At 49.2% G+C, this 14,355-nt stretch overlaps 1 protein-coding gene across 5 annotated transcripts; it reads right to left on the bottom strand.

Moving 5' to 3' along the window:
- Positions 1–48: 48 nt before the first annotated feature.
- On the bottom strand, positions 49–14,233 carry MARS2 (methionyl-tRNA synthetase 2, mitochondrial). 5 transcript variants are annotated; one of them, XR_014784826.1, is made up of 5 exons: positions 13,918–14,233; positions 10,312–10,646; positions 5,641–6,944; positions 3,331–3,370; positions 370–2,573 (listed from the first exon to the last, which is right to left on the bottom strand). XR_014784826.1 is itself a non-coding variant. In XM_084813925.1 (3 exons), the coding sequence occupies exons 1-3, from the start codon at positions 14,180–14,182 to the stop codon at positions 5,760–5,762; spliced, it is 1,785 nt and encodes a 594-aa protein (XP_084670051.1). In that variant the 5' UTR covers positions 14,183–14,233; the 3' UTR covers positions 370–5,759. The 5 variants fall into 5 exon arrangements, 1 of the variants encoding a protein (XP_084670051.1); XR_014784823.1 differs by adding an exon at positions 49–355 and having other exon boundaries at positions 2,403–6,944; XR_014784825.1 differs by having other exon boundaries at positions 370–3,370.
- Positions 14,234–14,355: the final 122 nt, after the last annotated feature.

Genomic DNA, 14,355 nt, shown 5'->3' on the forward strand with positions numbered 1-14,355 from the left:
GCCTGCCCGGCCCCAGCTCCGCCAAGGCGCCCCCCTCTCGTTATTGCTTTTACATCCCCCCTTTGGCCAGGAGCCCAAGGCGGGTCACATGGTCCCCCCCCCTCCGTTTTGTCCTCACAGCAACCCCGTGAGGTAGGTTAGGCGGAGAGTCAGCGGCTGGCCCAAAGTCACCCGGTGGGCGTCAGAGCTGGGCAGGGTCTCGAACGCAGCTCTTCCCATTCCTCATCTAACGTTTGATCTAGTACAGAACACTGGCTGGCTCCATCATTTTATCATCATCTCGCTTTTTCCCCTCTGGCAAGGATCCCACGGCGCTTCACGTGCTCCTCCTCTCCGTTTTATCCTCATAACAACCCTGTGAGGCAGGTTAGGCTGTGTCAGCAACTGGCCCGAAGTCACCCAGGGGGCTTCATGGCTGAGTGGGGACTAGAACCTGGATCTCCTCCTGAGTCCCCAGTCCGGTGCTCTAACTGGCTACATCACACCGGCTCGCTCTACTCAGGGTGTGTGTGTGCTGCTCAAAGGACCTCCCCTCTAAAACAGCCTCCCCCAACCTGGTGCCCTCCAGATGTGTTGGACTAGAACTCCCAGCATCCCCCACCCTGCCATATCTGGAGGGTACCAGGTTGGAGCGGGTTGCTCTAAAGCAGGGGTGGGCAACTTGCAACCCTTTTTTATGTTGTTGGTGTGCGTGCTGTATTTAATTAGGCAGTTGTAAATCGTAGCCTCCAGTGTGCTTTCTATACATGTTTAAAAAGTGCTTAAGCAAATAAAACTACCAATTCTCTTTGGTTTAATTTAGGGGACTACATTACAACTGCATCTCCCAGCCAGGATAGCCAATGTTGAAGGATCATGGGAGTTGTGGATACAGCAACATTTGCAAGGCCACGAGCTGCCCACCCCTGCTCTAAAACAAGTTTGGCCAACTTGTGGCCCTCCGGGTGTTTTGGTCTTCTACTACTTCCACCATCCTTTGCCATTGGCTATGCCGGCTAGGGCTGATTGGGAGTTACAGGCCAAAACATCTGGAGGACAAGTTGCTCATCCCTGCTTTAAAAGATGAGGTGTAGGAAGCCACACACAGTTTGACACAGGACGACCACATTCTGCCCTCTGTAACAATGCACTCTTATGTGCAGTTGGTCATTGATGCCAGGATTTGCTCCTGCTAGGAGGGAGAGAGGCCCAGGTGGCAAATTCGATCTGTGTGGGAGGACAGGGTGGCTGACAGTGAGAGGCAGCATACTCTGAGGCAAGCTTTTTCTTGTTTCACATTTTCCCAGGACTGGCCAATAAAGCTGGTATCAGGGCTAAACACATGCAGGTTAACAGCCCTGGAAGGGCTCTACACTAACCGCTTTCAATGGCATGTAGATAAAGAGTCCAGTGATGGTGTACACACAACCTTTATAGCATGCTCTAACCTTTAATTGATTAACAGATTAGATTGATTAAAAAGATACCCTCATATTATCTGGGTGAATCTTTTTTAATGCAAATTATTTCTTAACACAAATGCTCACAAAAGCAATAGAAGGCAGAAATCTTCTTGGAGAAGGTACCTTTATAATTGCATTTTCTGTAATTGCGATTATTAAATTTGTCAGTTTTACCTTGACTGCATCTGCATGCACCCTCTAAAATGGGTGGCTAACCAGCGACTCTCCAGATGTTGGCCTTCAACCCCCATTCGCCTCAGCCAGCATGACCAATGGTCAGTGATAATAGTTGTAGTCCAACATCTGGATGGCCTAGGCTACCCACTCCTGATCTAAAAGCAAATACTTCCCTTCCATCAGAACAATTGTATTCCTATGCAGATTTATGCTGATTTAATGAACCACTTAAAACTCATGATTAAGATGTATTTAATACGCTTACAACCCTATGTTTTAATATGTAACATGTTTTACAATCCCCATTCCTGCCCCATAGAGCAAAGTTTGACCCTTCCCAACTGGCTTATATCCATGCAAGGTAGGGACAAATATATTGGGTTGTTCCATGGGAGGGAGAAACCAGTTGGCTGCCCCCTTATTTAAAATGTCAGCAACCCAGTCGCAAACTCAGAAAGATGCTAGTGGTTGGCTACTGGATTTTAACATTCCTGGTTTCAAAGGAACATTGACAAGCTGAAATTTATCAACGTTTTATTTTGCATTCAAAATAATGCCTGAGAAAATTATGCTGATATCCGCAAAGTGTGAAATATCTGCAACTCTCAGCTTCCTTGTGACACCCGCTTTGGCTGCTTTCTGTATATTCCCTTTGCAGCTCTCCCCCCCCCCCCCCCCGCTTTCAATCGCATTCTCCTTAAATAGCTCCTTTGGTTTTTGGTGGAAGGTGTTGCCCTTTATGCCGACATGAAAATACTTTCTACTGAAATGAATGGGACTTACCTCTGAGAAAACATGGCTACAATTGGATTGTCCGGCATTATCTTGTTTACTGATGTTTAATTACATTAGTAGATTGGTTTGGCTACAGCCCGGTTTCAGGATCAGCTCCAGTTCTTCACTTCTGACTAAATTAAAAATGGCTTCATCTCCTCTAGCTTCCAGGACTGGCTGCTATAAAGAGATACTTTTATAGTGACCATAAATTGAATGCACACATACAGAAGCGACATTTCATCGGTCAGTAAGAAATCAATAGAAATCACCCTTTCTTACTACTTGATGCTACTGCGGCCTCTCTAATCTTCTCTGCCAATGAGACGGCATCAAAAGTAAAGCAGTTTAGATGTAGTTTTATAATTAGCTTTCCTTCCTCTTTGAAAATGGTAAAGAAATTAAGCAATAAATACTGCGAATGTAACTCCAGAAGAGAGACACAGCCATGGGGAGTGGACAAGGGGTTCAATGAAAGAAAGACTTGGGCTAGATTCACACATGCACATTCCAACACTTGAGGAGTGTCAGTATGAAGTGGTACCTTGTTATGTGTGAATGAGCCATCGCAGTTTAAATATCAGAGAGAACTTTCATGTTATCTCTAGTGCAATGGATTTCACTGGAGTCATCACACATGTGAGAGATGTCACCTATTAGAAATGCATGTGTGAAAAAAACAAAGAATCCTGTGGTCTTGATTGGTAAGCCTTTTAAGGTGCCACAAGATTCCTGCATTTGGGTGGGGGGTATGACTAGATGACCTTCAAGTTCCCTTCCAACTCTAAAATATTTTGATTCTATGATTCGGTGTTGTTTTTGCTACAACAAACTAATGTGGTTACCCCTTTGGCATTTAGCCTCATGTACATGTGAAGGGACCTGTACTAGTACATTGCTTCAATCCAGGTGAAATACACCAAAATGGCAAATTTACCTGTGGACACAGGATATATGGAATCCCATTTTGTATTTACCTGTACAGGGGCAAAGAAGAGAAAAGGGGGCTGTTTGACCAAGTCATTTCTTCCCAATCCAGCGAAGAGCAAATCTCCTCTTGATCTCTGCTTTGCTGTTGCCTTCCCCTCAACACCCATGCATTAGATTCAGATGAACAACTGAAACGATGTGGCCACTACAAGTTCATTCTCCCACTCCCCCTGAAGAGGGAACCTTCTTTGTATAAATGCTTTTGACATCTCATTGACAAATGGTGAATTCTTGAAAGCATTTTGTAACACCTTAAAGACATAGTCTATTTATTCTGGCAAAAGCTTTCATGGACGATAGCCTATTAAATCAGATGCATGGAATATTATCAAGAAATTCAGGTGTGTGTGTGTGTATGTATATATATATACACACACACACACACACAGAGATGGTGGTGGCTGGGGAGAATTCTCTCCCTCTGCCTGCCCCTCCTATGTACCGTATATATATACCTGAAATTCTCAGTGATGCTCTATGCATTTGATGAAGTGGGCTAGGCCTGGAGAGCCACTATCAGTCGGCATCCAACAATACTAGGCTAGACTGGGAGTAGGCAAGTTTTTGAGACCGTGGGCACATTTGGAAATTTGAGAAATTGTCCTGGGCACAACCATAAAATGGCTGCCATTCCTAGGAGATTAAGATGGCAGCAGCTAGAATCTCCCACTTGCTTTGAAGCAATCCCAGCTGCCAAGAAGAAAATACAAAAATCTTTTAAAAATAAAAATCGGGGATGGGAGAGGGTGGGAGTAGTGTGTCTCAGTGAAGGTGTCTGGGGGCACACTGGTGGCCGCGGGCATCACGCTGCCTACCCCTGAGCTAGACGGGCCAATGGTCTGACTCGGTATAAGCAGCTTCCGATGTTCCTATGATGCCAATGGCAGCTTTTCTCCCGGGCCAAATAGCAGCAGGGGTTTGGATGGGATTTGTCAAGACTGTGGCAAAGGGGGAAAGACCACCAGTCTCATGATCAACATGCCTGGTGGTGAAGAACTGCAGGAGAGGATCTCTTGAGGACACCATTGCCCACAGAGTCCCATTTGTGGGTCACGCGTGAAACGGCTTAGTCTTATGTCACTCCCAAACTGTGGAATGCTCTCCCTCAATGGCCCTGCTCTCTTGGCTTTTAGAGTAGGTGTGAAGATGCATCTTTTTAATTTCACCTACTAAAGGCGCAATCCTATCGGGATGCCTGCCAGCCTCTGAAATCAGGGGCTGATGGACATCCTACGCAGAGTGGGAGGAGCGTGGGGGTGATCTTTGCCTCTGTGCTCCTGCTGTCTGCGCTTGTGCTAGATGGGCTTTTTTGCCTATTAGCTGGGGCTTGGCAGAGCAGGAGGGAAGGAGGCTGGGGAGGCCGAAGGATTCTTCGTAAGCTGCCCTCCCCAGTCCCCTCCCCTCCCCATCCACGGAACTGCCCGCTTTTCCTCCTATCTGAGGTTGCCTTTACGACTGCTGAGAGGCAGCCTGTGCTGTTTCTGTGCTGTTTCTGTGAACAGCACAGGGAGGGGGGAGACAGCTGAGACTCCTGGGTCTCAGGTTTGAGCACTCTCTGACTTCGGATCCAGGAAGCTGAAAAATCCTATGGCCCCCACAGACACTGTGCTTTTTAGCATATACGCCAGCATATACATGTTAATAATACATAAATAGTAAATAAGACCTTTAGCCCTCTCCCCGTGCTTTGGGTCAGCCCCATCACAGCTGCCATTTAACCAAGACAAAACGGGAACGTTCAGTGCGTTTACAGTTCAGCACACTGAGTTATGCCTCTGAATATCCACTGCTAAGGAACATGAACAGGAGGGTGCTGTTACACTCATGTTTCGAGTATGGGCTTCCCATTGGGGCATCCAGCTAGTCACTGCAGGAACAGAATGATGGACTAAACGGGCCTTTGGTCTGATCCAGCAGGGCTCTTCTGATGTTCTCAAGAGCTAAGGCAGGAAAGTATAGGGAAGAGCAGGAGCAGGATCTCTCAAGGCACAAGCTGGGTGTTACCCTGTGTGTGTGTTTGTGTGGGAAAGGTGCACCTTAACAGGGCTTCTTATCCTCAGTGGGGCCATCAGAAGATGATGCACCCCAGCCAGCCAGGCTCTCCCTTCAAGCCTTTGGAAGAGTACTTTATCAAGGGCATTCTTGCTAATTAAACCAGAGACAGAACACATACTCAGCACCGGCAGCCAGTTGTCAAAACATCATCAGATGGAGGAGCTACCAATGTTTTCCTTCTGAAAGCACAAAATAGACCAACCTTCCCCAGCCTGGTGCCCTCCAGAGGTGCTGGACTACAACTCCCATCAACCCCGGGCTGGAAATAGACACTCCCGGAAGATACCGTTCTCCCTGTGCCACATCATCTTCCCCAATATTTTATTCAGGATGACTGCTTTTTAAAATGTAAGGCTCCACGCAGCCTCCGTCTTTGGCTTTCTCCAGCCTGGGAAATAGGAGCCCAGCATCAGGTCCGAGTCTCCTCCCTTCAAAGGGACATTTTTTGCCATGGTAGCAGGAAAGGAAGTTCATATCACTCAGAGACCTTTCTGTGGGACTCACGCCCAGCCTGGTTAGGAGCTTATCCGCCGTGGCCGGGATCACCGGTTGCAGGAGGGTCCCGTAAACCCGGAGACACTCCAGAGCGACGTGGAGGATGGTGTCTAGCCACTGCTGCTGCCCTGGATCCTCGAGGCTCAGCTTCCAGGGTCTGTGCCTCTGGACGAAGCCGTTGGTCTGCCTTACGCAGTCCACAATGGCCTCCAAAGCCTTGTAGATCTGGAAGCATTCAAAATGGCCACTCACCTGCCGAGGCAGGGCTTCCACCGACGACACCAGCTTGTAGTCCTCTGCCGAGGCCTTGGCAGAACCTCCACCGTCCCTAGGGAAGCATGCCTCCGAAAAGCCTGGGTAGGTGCCGCTGGGGTTCAGGCTTGGGGCTATGCATCGGTTGAGGAGCCCCCCCAAAGCGTCTGCCAGCTCCGAGTTGACCAGCTTGATGGCCTTCTCATCGTAGTAGTCGCCGTCGCGCTCGGGGACGCCCTGCCTCAGCAGGAAGTACCGGAAGCCGTCCACCGAATAGCGTCGGAAACAGGCCTCCGGGTCCACCACGTTGCCCAGGCTCTTGGACATCTTCTGTCCTTGCACCGTCCAGTGAGAGTGAACCAAGATCTGCTCCGGGGGTTCCAGCCCAGCAGCCATCAACAGGGCCGGCCAGTAGATGGCGTGGAACTTGAGGATGTCTTTGCCCACCACGTGGCAGGCGGCGGGCCACCAGGCGCGGTGCCCGTCAGGATAATCCACGACGGTTAGGTAGTTGACAAGGGCGTCCACCCAAACGTAGATGGTCTGGGTTGAGTCGCCCGGGACAGGGATGCCCCACCACAGCCGGTTCCGGTCACGTGATACGGAGAGATCTGGCAAGTCCTGCTCCAACCACTGGAGGACCTGTTGGTAGAAGGGCTCAGGAGTTATGGCCGCCTTCCTCTCCCGGAGCCATGTCAGCAACGGTTCCCGGAACTCGGACAGCTTGAACATGTAGTTCTCCTCTTTAGTCCAGTGCACCTGAGATGCAAGCAAGAAATTGGTCACGTCTAGTGCCAGCTCCAGGTTTCTGGGGACCCTTGGGCAAGACGCCCTCCCTCAGTGAGTCTACATTCTCACCCACCATTGTCTCCAGCTGCTCCTGCTCGACTTCCTCCTCATTTCTACCACTGGCTTGCTTGGCAGGCAGACAGCCAGAGAGCAAGCAGGCAACGGCATCTACCTGTCCTCCTCCTCACCTCCACCATTGTCTGGGCCAGAGTGAGAGGCAGGTGAAGAAGCAGGTTACAATGGCGAAGAGGAGGAGCAACTTGAGGGGGCTTTTGTCAGTGGTCCCCTGCTTGGGTGTGGGCCCTCAGCAGGTGCCCAAACATACCTACACTGGTCACAACCTTTCTCTTGTCCTCACGCTCTCATCCTTCGGTATTAGGGCAATACCTTTATTAGACCAACTCAGAGCTCACCAACAAATGTGCAAGTTTTTGAGATCTTCAGATCTCTTCATATGGAAAGATGTTACAAAAAGCTGTTTGGTGGGGAAAGGGAAAAGGAGGAGGGAAAAACAGGCAGACAATGAGTCGGCCTAATATATATGGATTTTTTTTCTTATGGACAAGATGACTACCTTCGCCTTTTTTTCCTCATACAAATATTTATTCATTCATTTATACTTGTTATATTTATATTCCACCTTTCTTTCATTGGGCTCAAGACAGCAAAACCTGGGGTTCCCATCTCCCATCCAGGAACTGACCAGACCCAAGCCTACTTAACTTCTTCAAGATGGCTGCGTCATGTGCCTTCAAACCATAGCCCTGTAACCTTTTCTCTCTTTTCTTTGGCATTATACTTTGCCTTTGTATAATAAGTTACACTCAAGGTGACCTGTTGATGTAGGGTAAGTGCTAGGTAGGCTCTCCACAAGAGAGAACTGTTAGTAATAAAATGCAAACTTTCACCCAGCGTGCGAGGCGAGAGGATGCCACTGTTGATTTGGTCAAATCCAAGGCTCTGTCTATGCTGCACTATTTGATGCGATGAGAAACCAGATCTTGCAGCCTGTATAAATTATGCACATTAAACACCTTTCGCATATCTGTGCATTCTACAGAAGTAAGTGGGATCTGCAACAAAATGTTGCAGCGCAGAATGCTTCTATAGAGAGATCCAGCCAGCCTACGCCCTCTCTAGAACAGTCCATTCCATTTCCCCATTCCAGTTTTCTGTCATTCCCCCCCCCCCCAACAGTCATGCTCAGTCCTCATTGGTTTATTTTGGATTCTCCCCTCTAGAGGAAGGCGGGGAGGCAGAGCCCATTCTAAAGGGTTTGGAACCTCTTCCAGCCTGAGAGAGGAATTCAATTTCAGGGAAGCTCTCGGGGGCCACATTCCAGTACTGGGTGGGGCTGAAAGCAAAAGGGGCGGTGCCAAAGGCAAAAGGGACAGGGCCAAAAATATAAAGAACACCAGCATAGTTTAGCTTAAAGCTACTAAGCCATAGCAGAGGCATTTCAACCTTTTAGAATGGTGCACAAAAGGTAGGAAACCACCCTATGGTCAGTGCTCAGGGGAAAGAGCCTTCTGGGGAACCCTGGAGGGTCAGATTTGGACTCCAGGTGGGCTAGATTTGGACTCCAGGTGGGCTAGATTTGGCCCCCAGGCCTGAGGTTCTGAGATTCAAAGGGTTTTTTTGTACTTCTGCAAGCACTGGGGTTGTCCCGAGCCTTCTCATATGTCCCTCCTGTAGATGGAAGCTGCCATTTTGGCTATAGGGTTTCTTCTTATTTCCTTGTCATGGGAAACACAGCTACGCAGAGCTTCCTACTGGAAATCTAGCTCAACCCTGCTTGCTCGCTTGCGAGATTTCACCAGGCATTGCATATATACTTTTCAGGCTTAAGGGCTAGGAACTTGCCTTTTAAAGTTTAAAATGAAAGCAGAGATTCTCAAAAAGTTACGCTTTGCACCCAATACCAATCTGTGTGTTTGTGTAGCATGATCGTGAAATGCGCACACACATACAGATTTGCCCCCATGTCGTGATTTACTTGCTCAGTCATTTCTGTGGAGGGTCTCTACAGAAGCGGAACTTGCGTGAATATGCATGGGGAGAATCCAAAGCCATGGACGGACAGCCTCATTCCCCAAAAGGTTCAAAGCTTGTTCCAAGTTGTGCTTCCCCCCAATTCCTGCCCCGTTGTTTTGCTCCAGCTTCCCCCTGCCCCACCCCATGCTGCTGCCCCTTTTTTATTTCAGAGACCCTATTTAAAAAAAGGCAGATTTCAAAGTCTTTCATTATTCTTGTAGCAAGAATTCCTCATCCGCCAGCCCCACCCAGTCATGCTAAAGGTTTTTTGTTGCTGTTACTGCAACTGAATGCAAAAGTAAGAGGATTTGCACGGCTGGCCAGGAACACTTTGGGAGTTAGTTTTAGATGATGCAGCATTGCTCAGTGGCACTAAACAACCCCATGGTGACTGCAGCCATTTGGGAAGCCAACATGACTGTGTTCCTGCAACTGCATGAAAATTGGGGGCAGGGGGGGGGTAGGATTTAAAAAAGAGAAAGACCAAAAGTGAGGAGGAAAACCAATTAAGCAATATGGCAGGGGTGGGGAAACTGTGCCCTCCAGCTGTTGTTGGACTCCCAACTCCATCAAGCCCTAGACAGCAGGGCCAATGGTGAAGGATGCTGGGAACTGTAGTCTAACATCTGGAAGGTCACGGGTTCCTCCTCCCTGGTCTATGGAATTTAGATGCTACATCAGCCTGCCTGGGTACTGAGACCCTCATCGGAAGGCCTCCTGTGAGTGCTTGCAATGTCCAAAGTGAAGTGGGTGGTAACTGGAGAGAGGGCCTTGTCAGTGGTAGCACCCCACTGATGAAATTCTCTCCCCAGGGAGAATAATCTGATGCCCTTTGCTATCTTTTCAGCCCTAGCTGGAGATCCTAAAAACAAAACAAAACCTCCTGCCAGGTTTTTAACTGTTAAAACAGTGATGATTTTATTTCTGTCAATTTCTATCTGCTATTTTATATCTTATTTTTTATTTTTGTTATATGTGTATGAGCTCCCCTGGATGATTTACATTGGAGGGTGGCAGAGACACTGGTTAATTAAACAAAATGTCAGGAACGGTATTGAGGACTTTCTTAACCTAAAAGCCAATGCAGAGAGCAGACCAAAAGGTCTTCTAAAGACAAAAGCCTTCGTGCGCTTCCTAAACACCCTGAACACTGGGCAGATCTGGGCCGAGCTTGGGGCCATCACGGAGAAGGCTCTGCTGCAAACTCCCAAAGATGCATTCCTGATCGAAGAAACTCAAAGCAGGGCTTCCCCAGAAGATCTGAAAAGATATGGTGGGAGTCCCATGTTTGGCTATTTGATACCTGGTGGCCGCTCTCCAGCGAGACCATGTGCCTGTGGCCTTGGGCATCTGGACGTTCTGTGACCTGGGAAGCAGCCAAGAAGCTCTCCTCAGCTGTGCAGTACCACCCTTCGTAATGAGCCTGGTAGAGCCAGCCCCGGTCCCGCAGGGTGGCCCAGAAGTGCTCTACGGCCTGCCTGTGGCGCGGCTCCGTGGTGCGGACGAAATCGGTGTAGCTGATGCCCGCCTGGGTGAAGAGCTCCCGGAATTCAGCTGAGACACGATCACAGAACTGTTCAGGGGATGTGCCTGCAGCCGCCGCCGTTGTCTGGATCTTCAGACCATGCTCATCGGTTCCTGGGTGGAGAAATAGAAGAGCGCTATGGACGAAGACACAACCAGTAGACACAACCCCCAACCCAAACCTCTCAGGGATCTGGGGAACGCAGATAAAACATCTTGGAAACATAGGAAGCTGCCTCATACTGAGTCAGATCCTTAGTCCATCCAGCCCAGTATTGTCGACACTGACTGGCAGCAATGGCTGTCCAGGGTTTCAGGCAGGATTCTTTTCTAGCCCTACCTGGAGATGCAGGGGATCAAACCTGGGACCTTCTGCATGCAAAGCAGGGGCTCTACCACTGAGCTACAGCCCCACCCTGTGGGCAAAGAAAATGGATTGAAGGGGGGATGGCAGTGCAATGTAGTGGTTAATGTCAGAGTAGGGAGACCCCGGTTCAAACCCTCACTCAGCTATGAGGTTCACTGGATGACCTTGGTTCAGTCATTATCTCTAAGTCTAAAATCTACCTTATAAGGCCATCATGTGGACAAAATTGGGGTGGGGGAAGTGGAGAACCATGCACTTACTGGAGAAAAGATAGGGTATGCATGTAATAAATAAATATCAATGTTTGGAATTCACTGCCACAGGAAGTTTTGACAGTTGCTACCACAGATGGGTTTTACAAAGAAAGGGATTAGAAAAAATTGTGTTGGATGGGTCTATTGATGTGGCTGTTAGCCACAGTAGCTAAGCTGGAAACTCCAGGTTCAGCAGCAGCCTACCTCCAATTACAAGATATCTGGGAGACATTACAGAGGATGGCAATCTCCATTACGCTGAGCTTGTGAGCTTCCTAAGGGCATCCAAGCCGGTCACTGCTGGGGACTGTGCTACCCATAATACCCATTCCCATCTCCACTTCTGACAGTTTCACTACCAGAAGGATCCTCCTGGTTTTCTCTTCTCCAGAACAGCCCATTCCCACTAGGCTAGTGATGTGCCCCCTTTTACGGAGGGCCATCCTCTGTTTGAAGGGCTGTCCTGTCCAATTCTGGTTTAAAGATAAAGAACCGTATGAACTGTTGCTCATCAAATGCTAGCACATGGACAGCTGATTGAAGGGGCAGGCACACAGGTTATCAGGTCACAGTCTTCCGCACTATGGCGAGATGTACTGTATTTCTATTTAAATTATAATAATTATCACTAGATTTGCATCTATACCTATACATCAGCACATGCACATTTTATGCCAATCAGTGTCTTCCTTTTTGATTATGCATTTCCTCTTGTCTGGCAATTCCATATCACTTATTCATTTCCCATATAGCTTGACGGCTGTGTGGTGTGGTGGTTAGAGCGATGGGCTTGGAAAAGGAAGATCTGGTTTCAAATCACTGCCTGGGCATGGAGATCACTGCATGACCTGGAGCCAGTCACCATCTTTCATTTAATCTACCTCACAGGGTTGTTGCAAGGAAGGAGGAGAACCTTATGACCACTACCCTGTTTTTTTTTTTTAACTTATTTTTAATTGTACAATTTCAAGAAAAGAAAAGAAAGAAATGACCACTACTACTCTGTCAATACCAATAACATTTCACATGCTTTGTCATACCAATTAGCAACCTAATATGCTAAAATAATACAAGGCTAACTCCTGGGCAAGAGGAAGCCTAGCTGGAAAGATAAAAAGAACAGGAAGATCCATTAGCTTTACTTTTGCATTTACAACCCCTTTGAACAGCCATTTTCCTGTAACTCTCCTTTCCCTGCAGACTTGGCAAAGGGAAGTCTTCCCTGCAGACTTGGCAAAGGCTCCCCTTCGCATTTCTGCAAGCCTCTGCGTAAAAACAAATACACCCAATGCTCCTTGGTTCATTAAACCTTCATCCATTCATTCCATCTTTATTCTGCCCTTTCATCCAGCGAACTCAGAGGAGCCTCCACAGTTCCTTCCTCTTTATGCTCACAACAGCCCTGTGAACTAGGTTAGGGCTGTGAGAGACACTCACTGGTCCAAGCTCACCCGGTTAGCTGAAGTGGAGATTTGAACCCAGGTCTCCCCAATCTTAAACCAACCATCACTCTAACCACTACACCACATGGGATCTCTTTATGTTACATATGGTTTGGAAATATCAAGCAGCTAGAGCAACTCCCTATGACGAAAGGTGACAACATCTGCGATGGTTTAGCTTGGAAAAGAGGCAAGTAAAGGGAGACATGAGAGAGGTGAACAAAATTATGCACGGTGTGGAGAAAGTGGATAGGGAGAGGTTTTTCTACCTCTCTCATAATACTAGAACCCAATGGGGGTCATCCCATGAAGCTGATTGGTGGGAGATTCAGGTCAGATAAAAGACAGGACTTCTTCACACAGCGCATATTTAAACTATGGCATTCGCTACCACAAGATGTAGTGATGGCCGCCAATTTGGATGGTTTAACTTTAAAAGGGAGTTAGACAAATTCCTGGAGGATAAAGCTATCAATGGCTACTAGTCCTGATGGCTCTGTGCTATCCCCGGTATCAGAGGCAGGATGCCTGTGTACACCAGCTGGTGCGGAACATGGGTAGGAAAGTGCTGTTGCACTCATGTCCCGCTTATCGGTTTCCTGTGGGCCACTGTGTGAACAGAATGCTGGACTAGATGGACCTTTGGCCTGATCCTGCACAGCTCTTCTTACATTCTTATGAAGCGTAGACATGCCTTGCCACCTCCATAATGCAGCATGCGTTGCAACAAAAACGACACCAACCCCTGAAGCATGAAGTAGAAGAAGAAGAGGACACGCCGGGAAGGCTGAAGGAAAAACCCACACGCACGTATTTCCGTATTGATGCTTTCGAACTGTGGTGCTGGAGAAGACTCTTACGAGTCCCCTGGACTGCAAGGAGGTCACATCAGTCCATCCTAAAGGAAATCAACCCTGAGTGCTCCTTGGAAGGACAGATACTGAAGCTGAAGCTCCAATATTTTGGCCACCTAATGCGAAGAGAAAACTCCCTGGAAAAGACCCTGATGCTGGGAAAGACTGAAGGCAAAAGGAGAAGGGGACGGCAGGGGATGAGATGGCTAGATAGCATCACGGATGCAATGAATATGAACTTGAGCACGCTCCGGGAGAGAGCGCAGGACAGGAAGGCCTGGCGTGCTATGGTCCATGGCGTCACGAAGAGTCGGACACGACTGAACGACTGAACAACAACAACGTATTCCCCCCCCCCCAAAGATCAGCACAATCCGACAACCTTCTGACCCGCAACACACACGTGTCTGCAAAATCCCGGCCCAGCAGCCCTGTTCACACGACCACCCCGCCAGTTCTCTCACTGACCGGTGGCAAAGCGCCCTCCTGCCCGGCCCAGCAGCTGCCGCTGCCGGTGCAGCGCGTCAGCCAGCAGCGCGGAGTAGAGGTGCCCGATGTGCGGCGGGCCGTTCACGTAGAAGATGGGCGTGGAGATCAGCTGCCGGCCGGGCCCGGGAGCGCTCCGGCCGGGGTTCCCGCCGCCCGCCGAGGCACGGCAGCGCCTCCACGGCCGCCGCCAGGAAGCAGCAGCCCGGAGCAGGCGGCGCGAGGCGGAAGCGCGGAGCAGCAGCATGATCCCCGCGCCGGGTGCGCCGCCGGAGGACCGAACGGCCCCGCCCCGCCCGGCGGAACGCGTAGAGCGCGGTTGCCTAGAGCGCCGCGGGCGCCGCGTGCCGGCCGGCCGAACACGCGTGCGCGGGGGAGGTGGGCCGGTGCGCGGCGCGCGTGCGCACACTGGACGTCCCT

Source organism: Heloderma suspectum, chromosome 9, assembly GCF_057233095.1.
Source record: "Heloderma suspectum isolate Gila_16-S chromosome 9, 16-S_ref, whole genome shotgun sequence".
In the NCBI taxonomy this organism is placed as follows: domain Eukaryota; kingdom Metazoa; phylum Chordata; class Lepidosauria; order Squamata; family Helodermatidae; genus Heloderma; species Heloderma suspectum.

What these genes read in the sequence shown, in the direction of transcription:
- MARS2 (XM_084813925.1), bottom strand. Translation starts at nt 14,182, where the DNA reads ATGCTGCTGCTCCGCGCTTCCGCCTCGCGCCGCCTGCTCCGGGCTGCT. An exon ending in AGGAGGGCGCTTTGCCACCG is followed by an intron (nt 10,647 to 13,917) that starts GTCAGTGAGAGA and finishes TTCTCCACCCAG; the next exon opens with GAACCGATGAGCATGGTCTG. An exon ending in CGCTGGAGAGCGGCCACCAG is followed by an intron (nt 6,945 to 10,311) that starts GTATCAAATAGC and finishes CTTGCATCTCAG; the next exon opens with GTGCACTGGACTAAAGAGGA.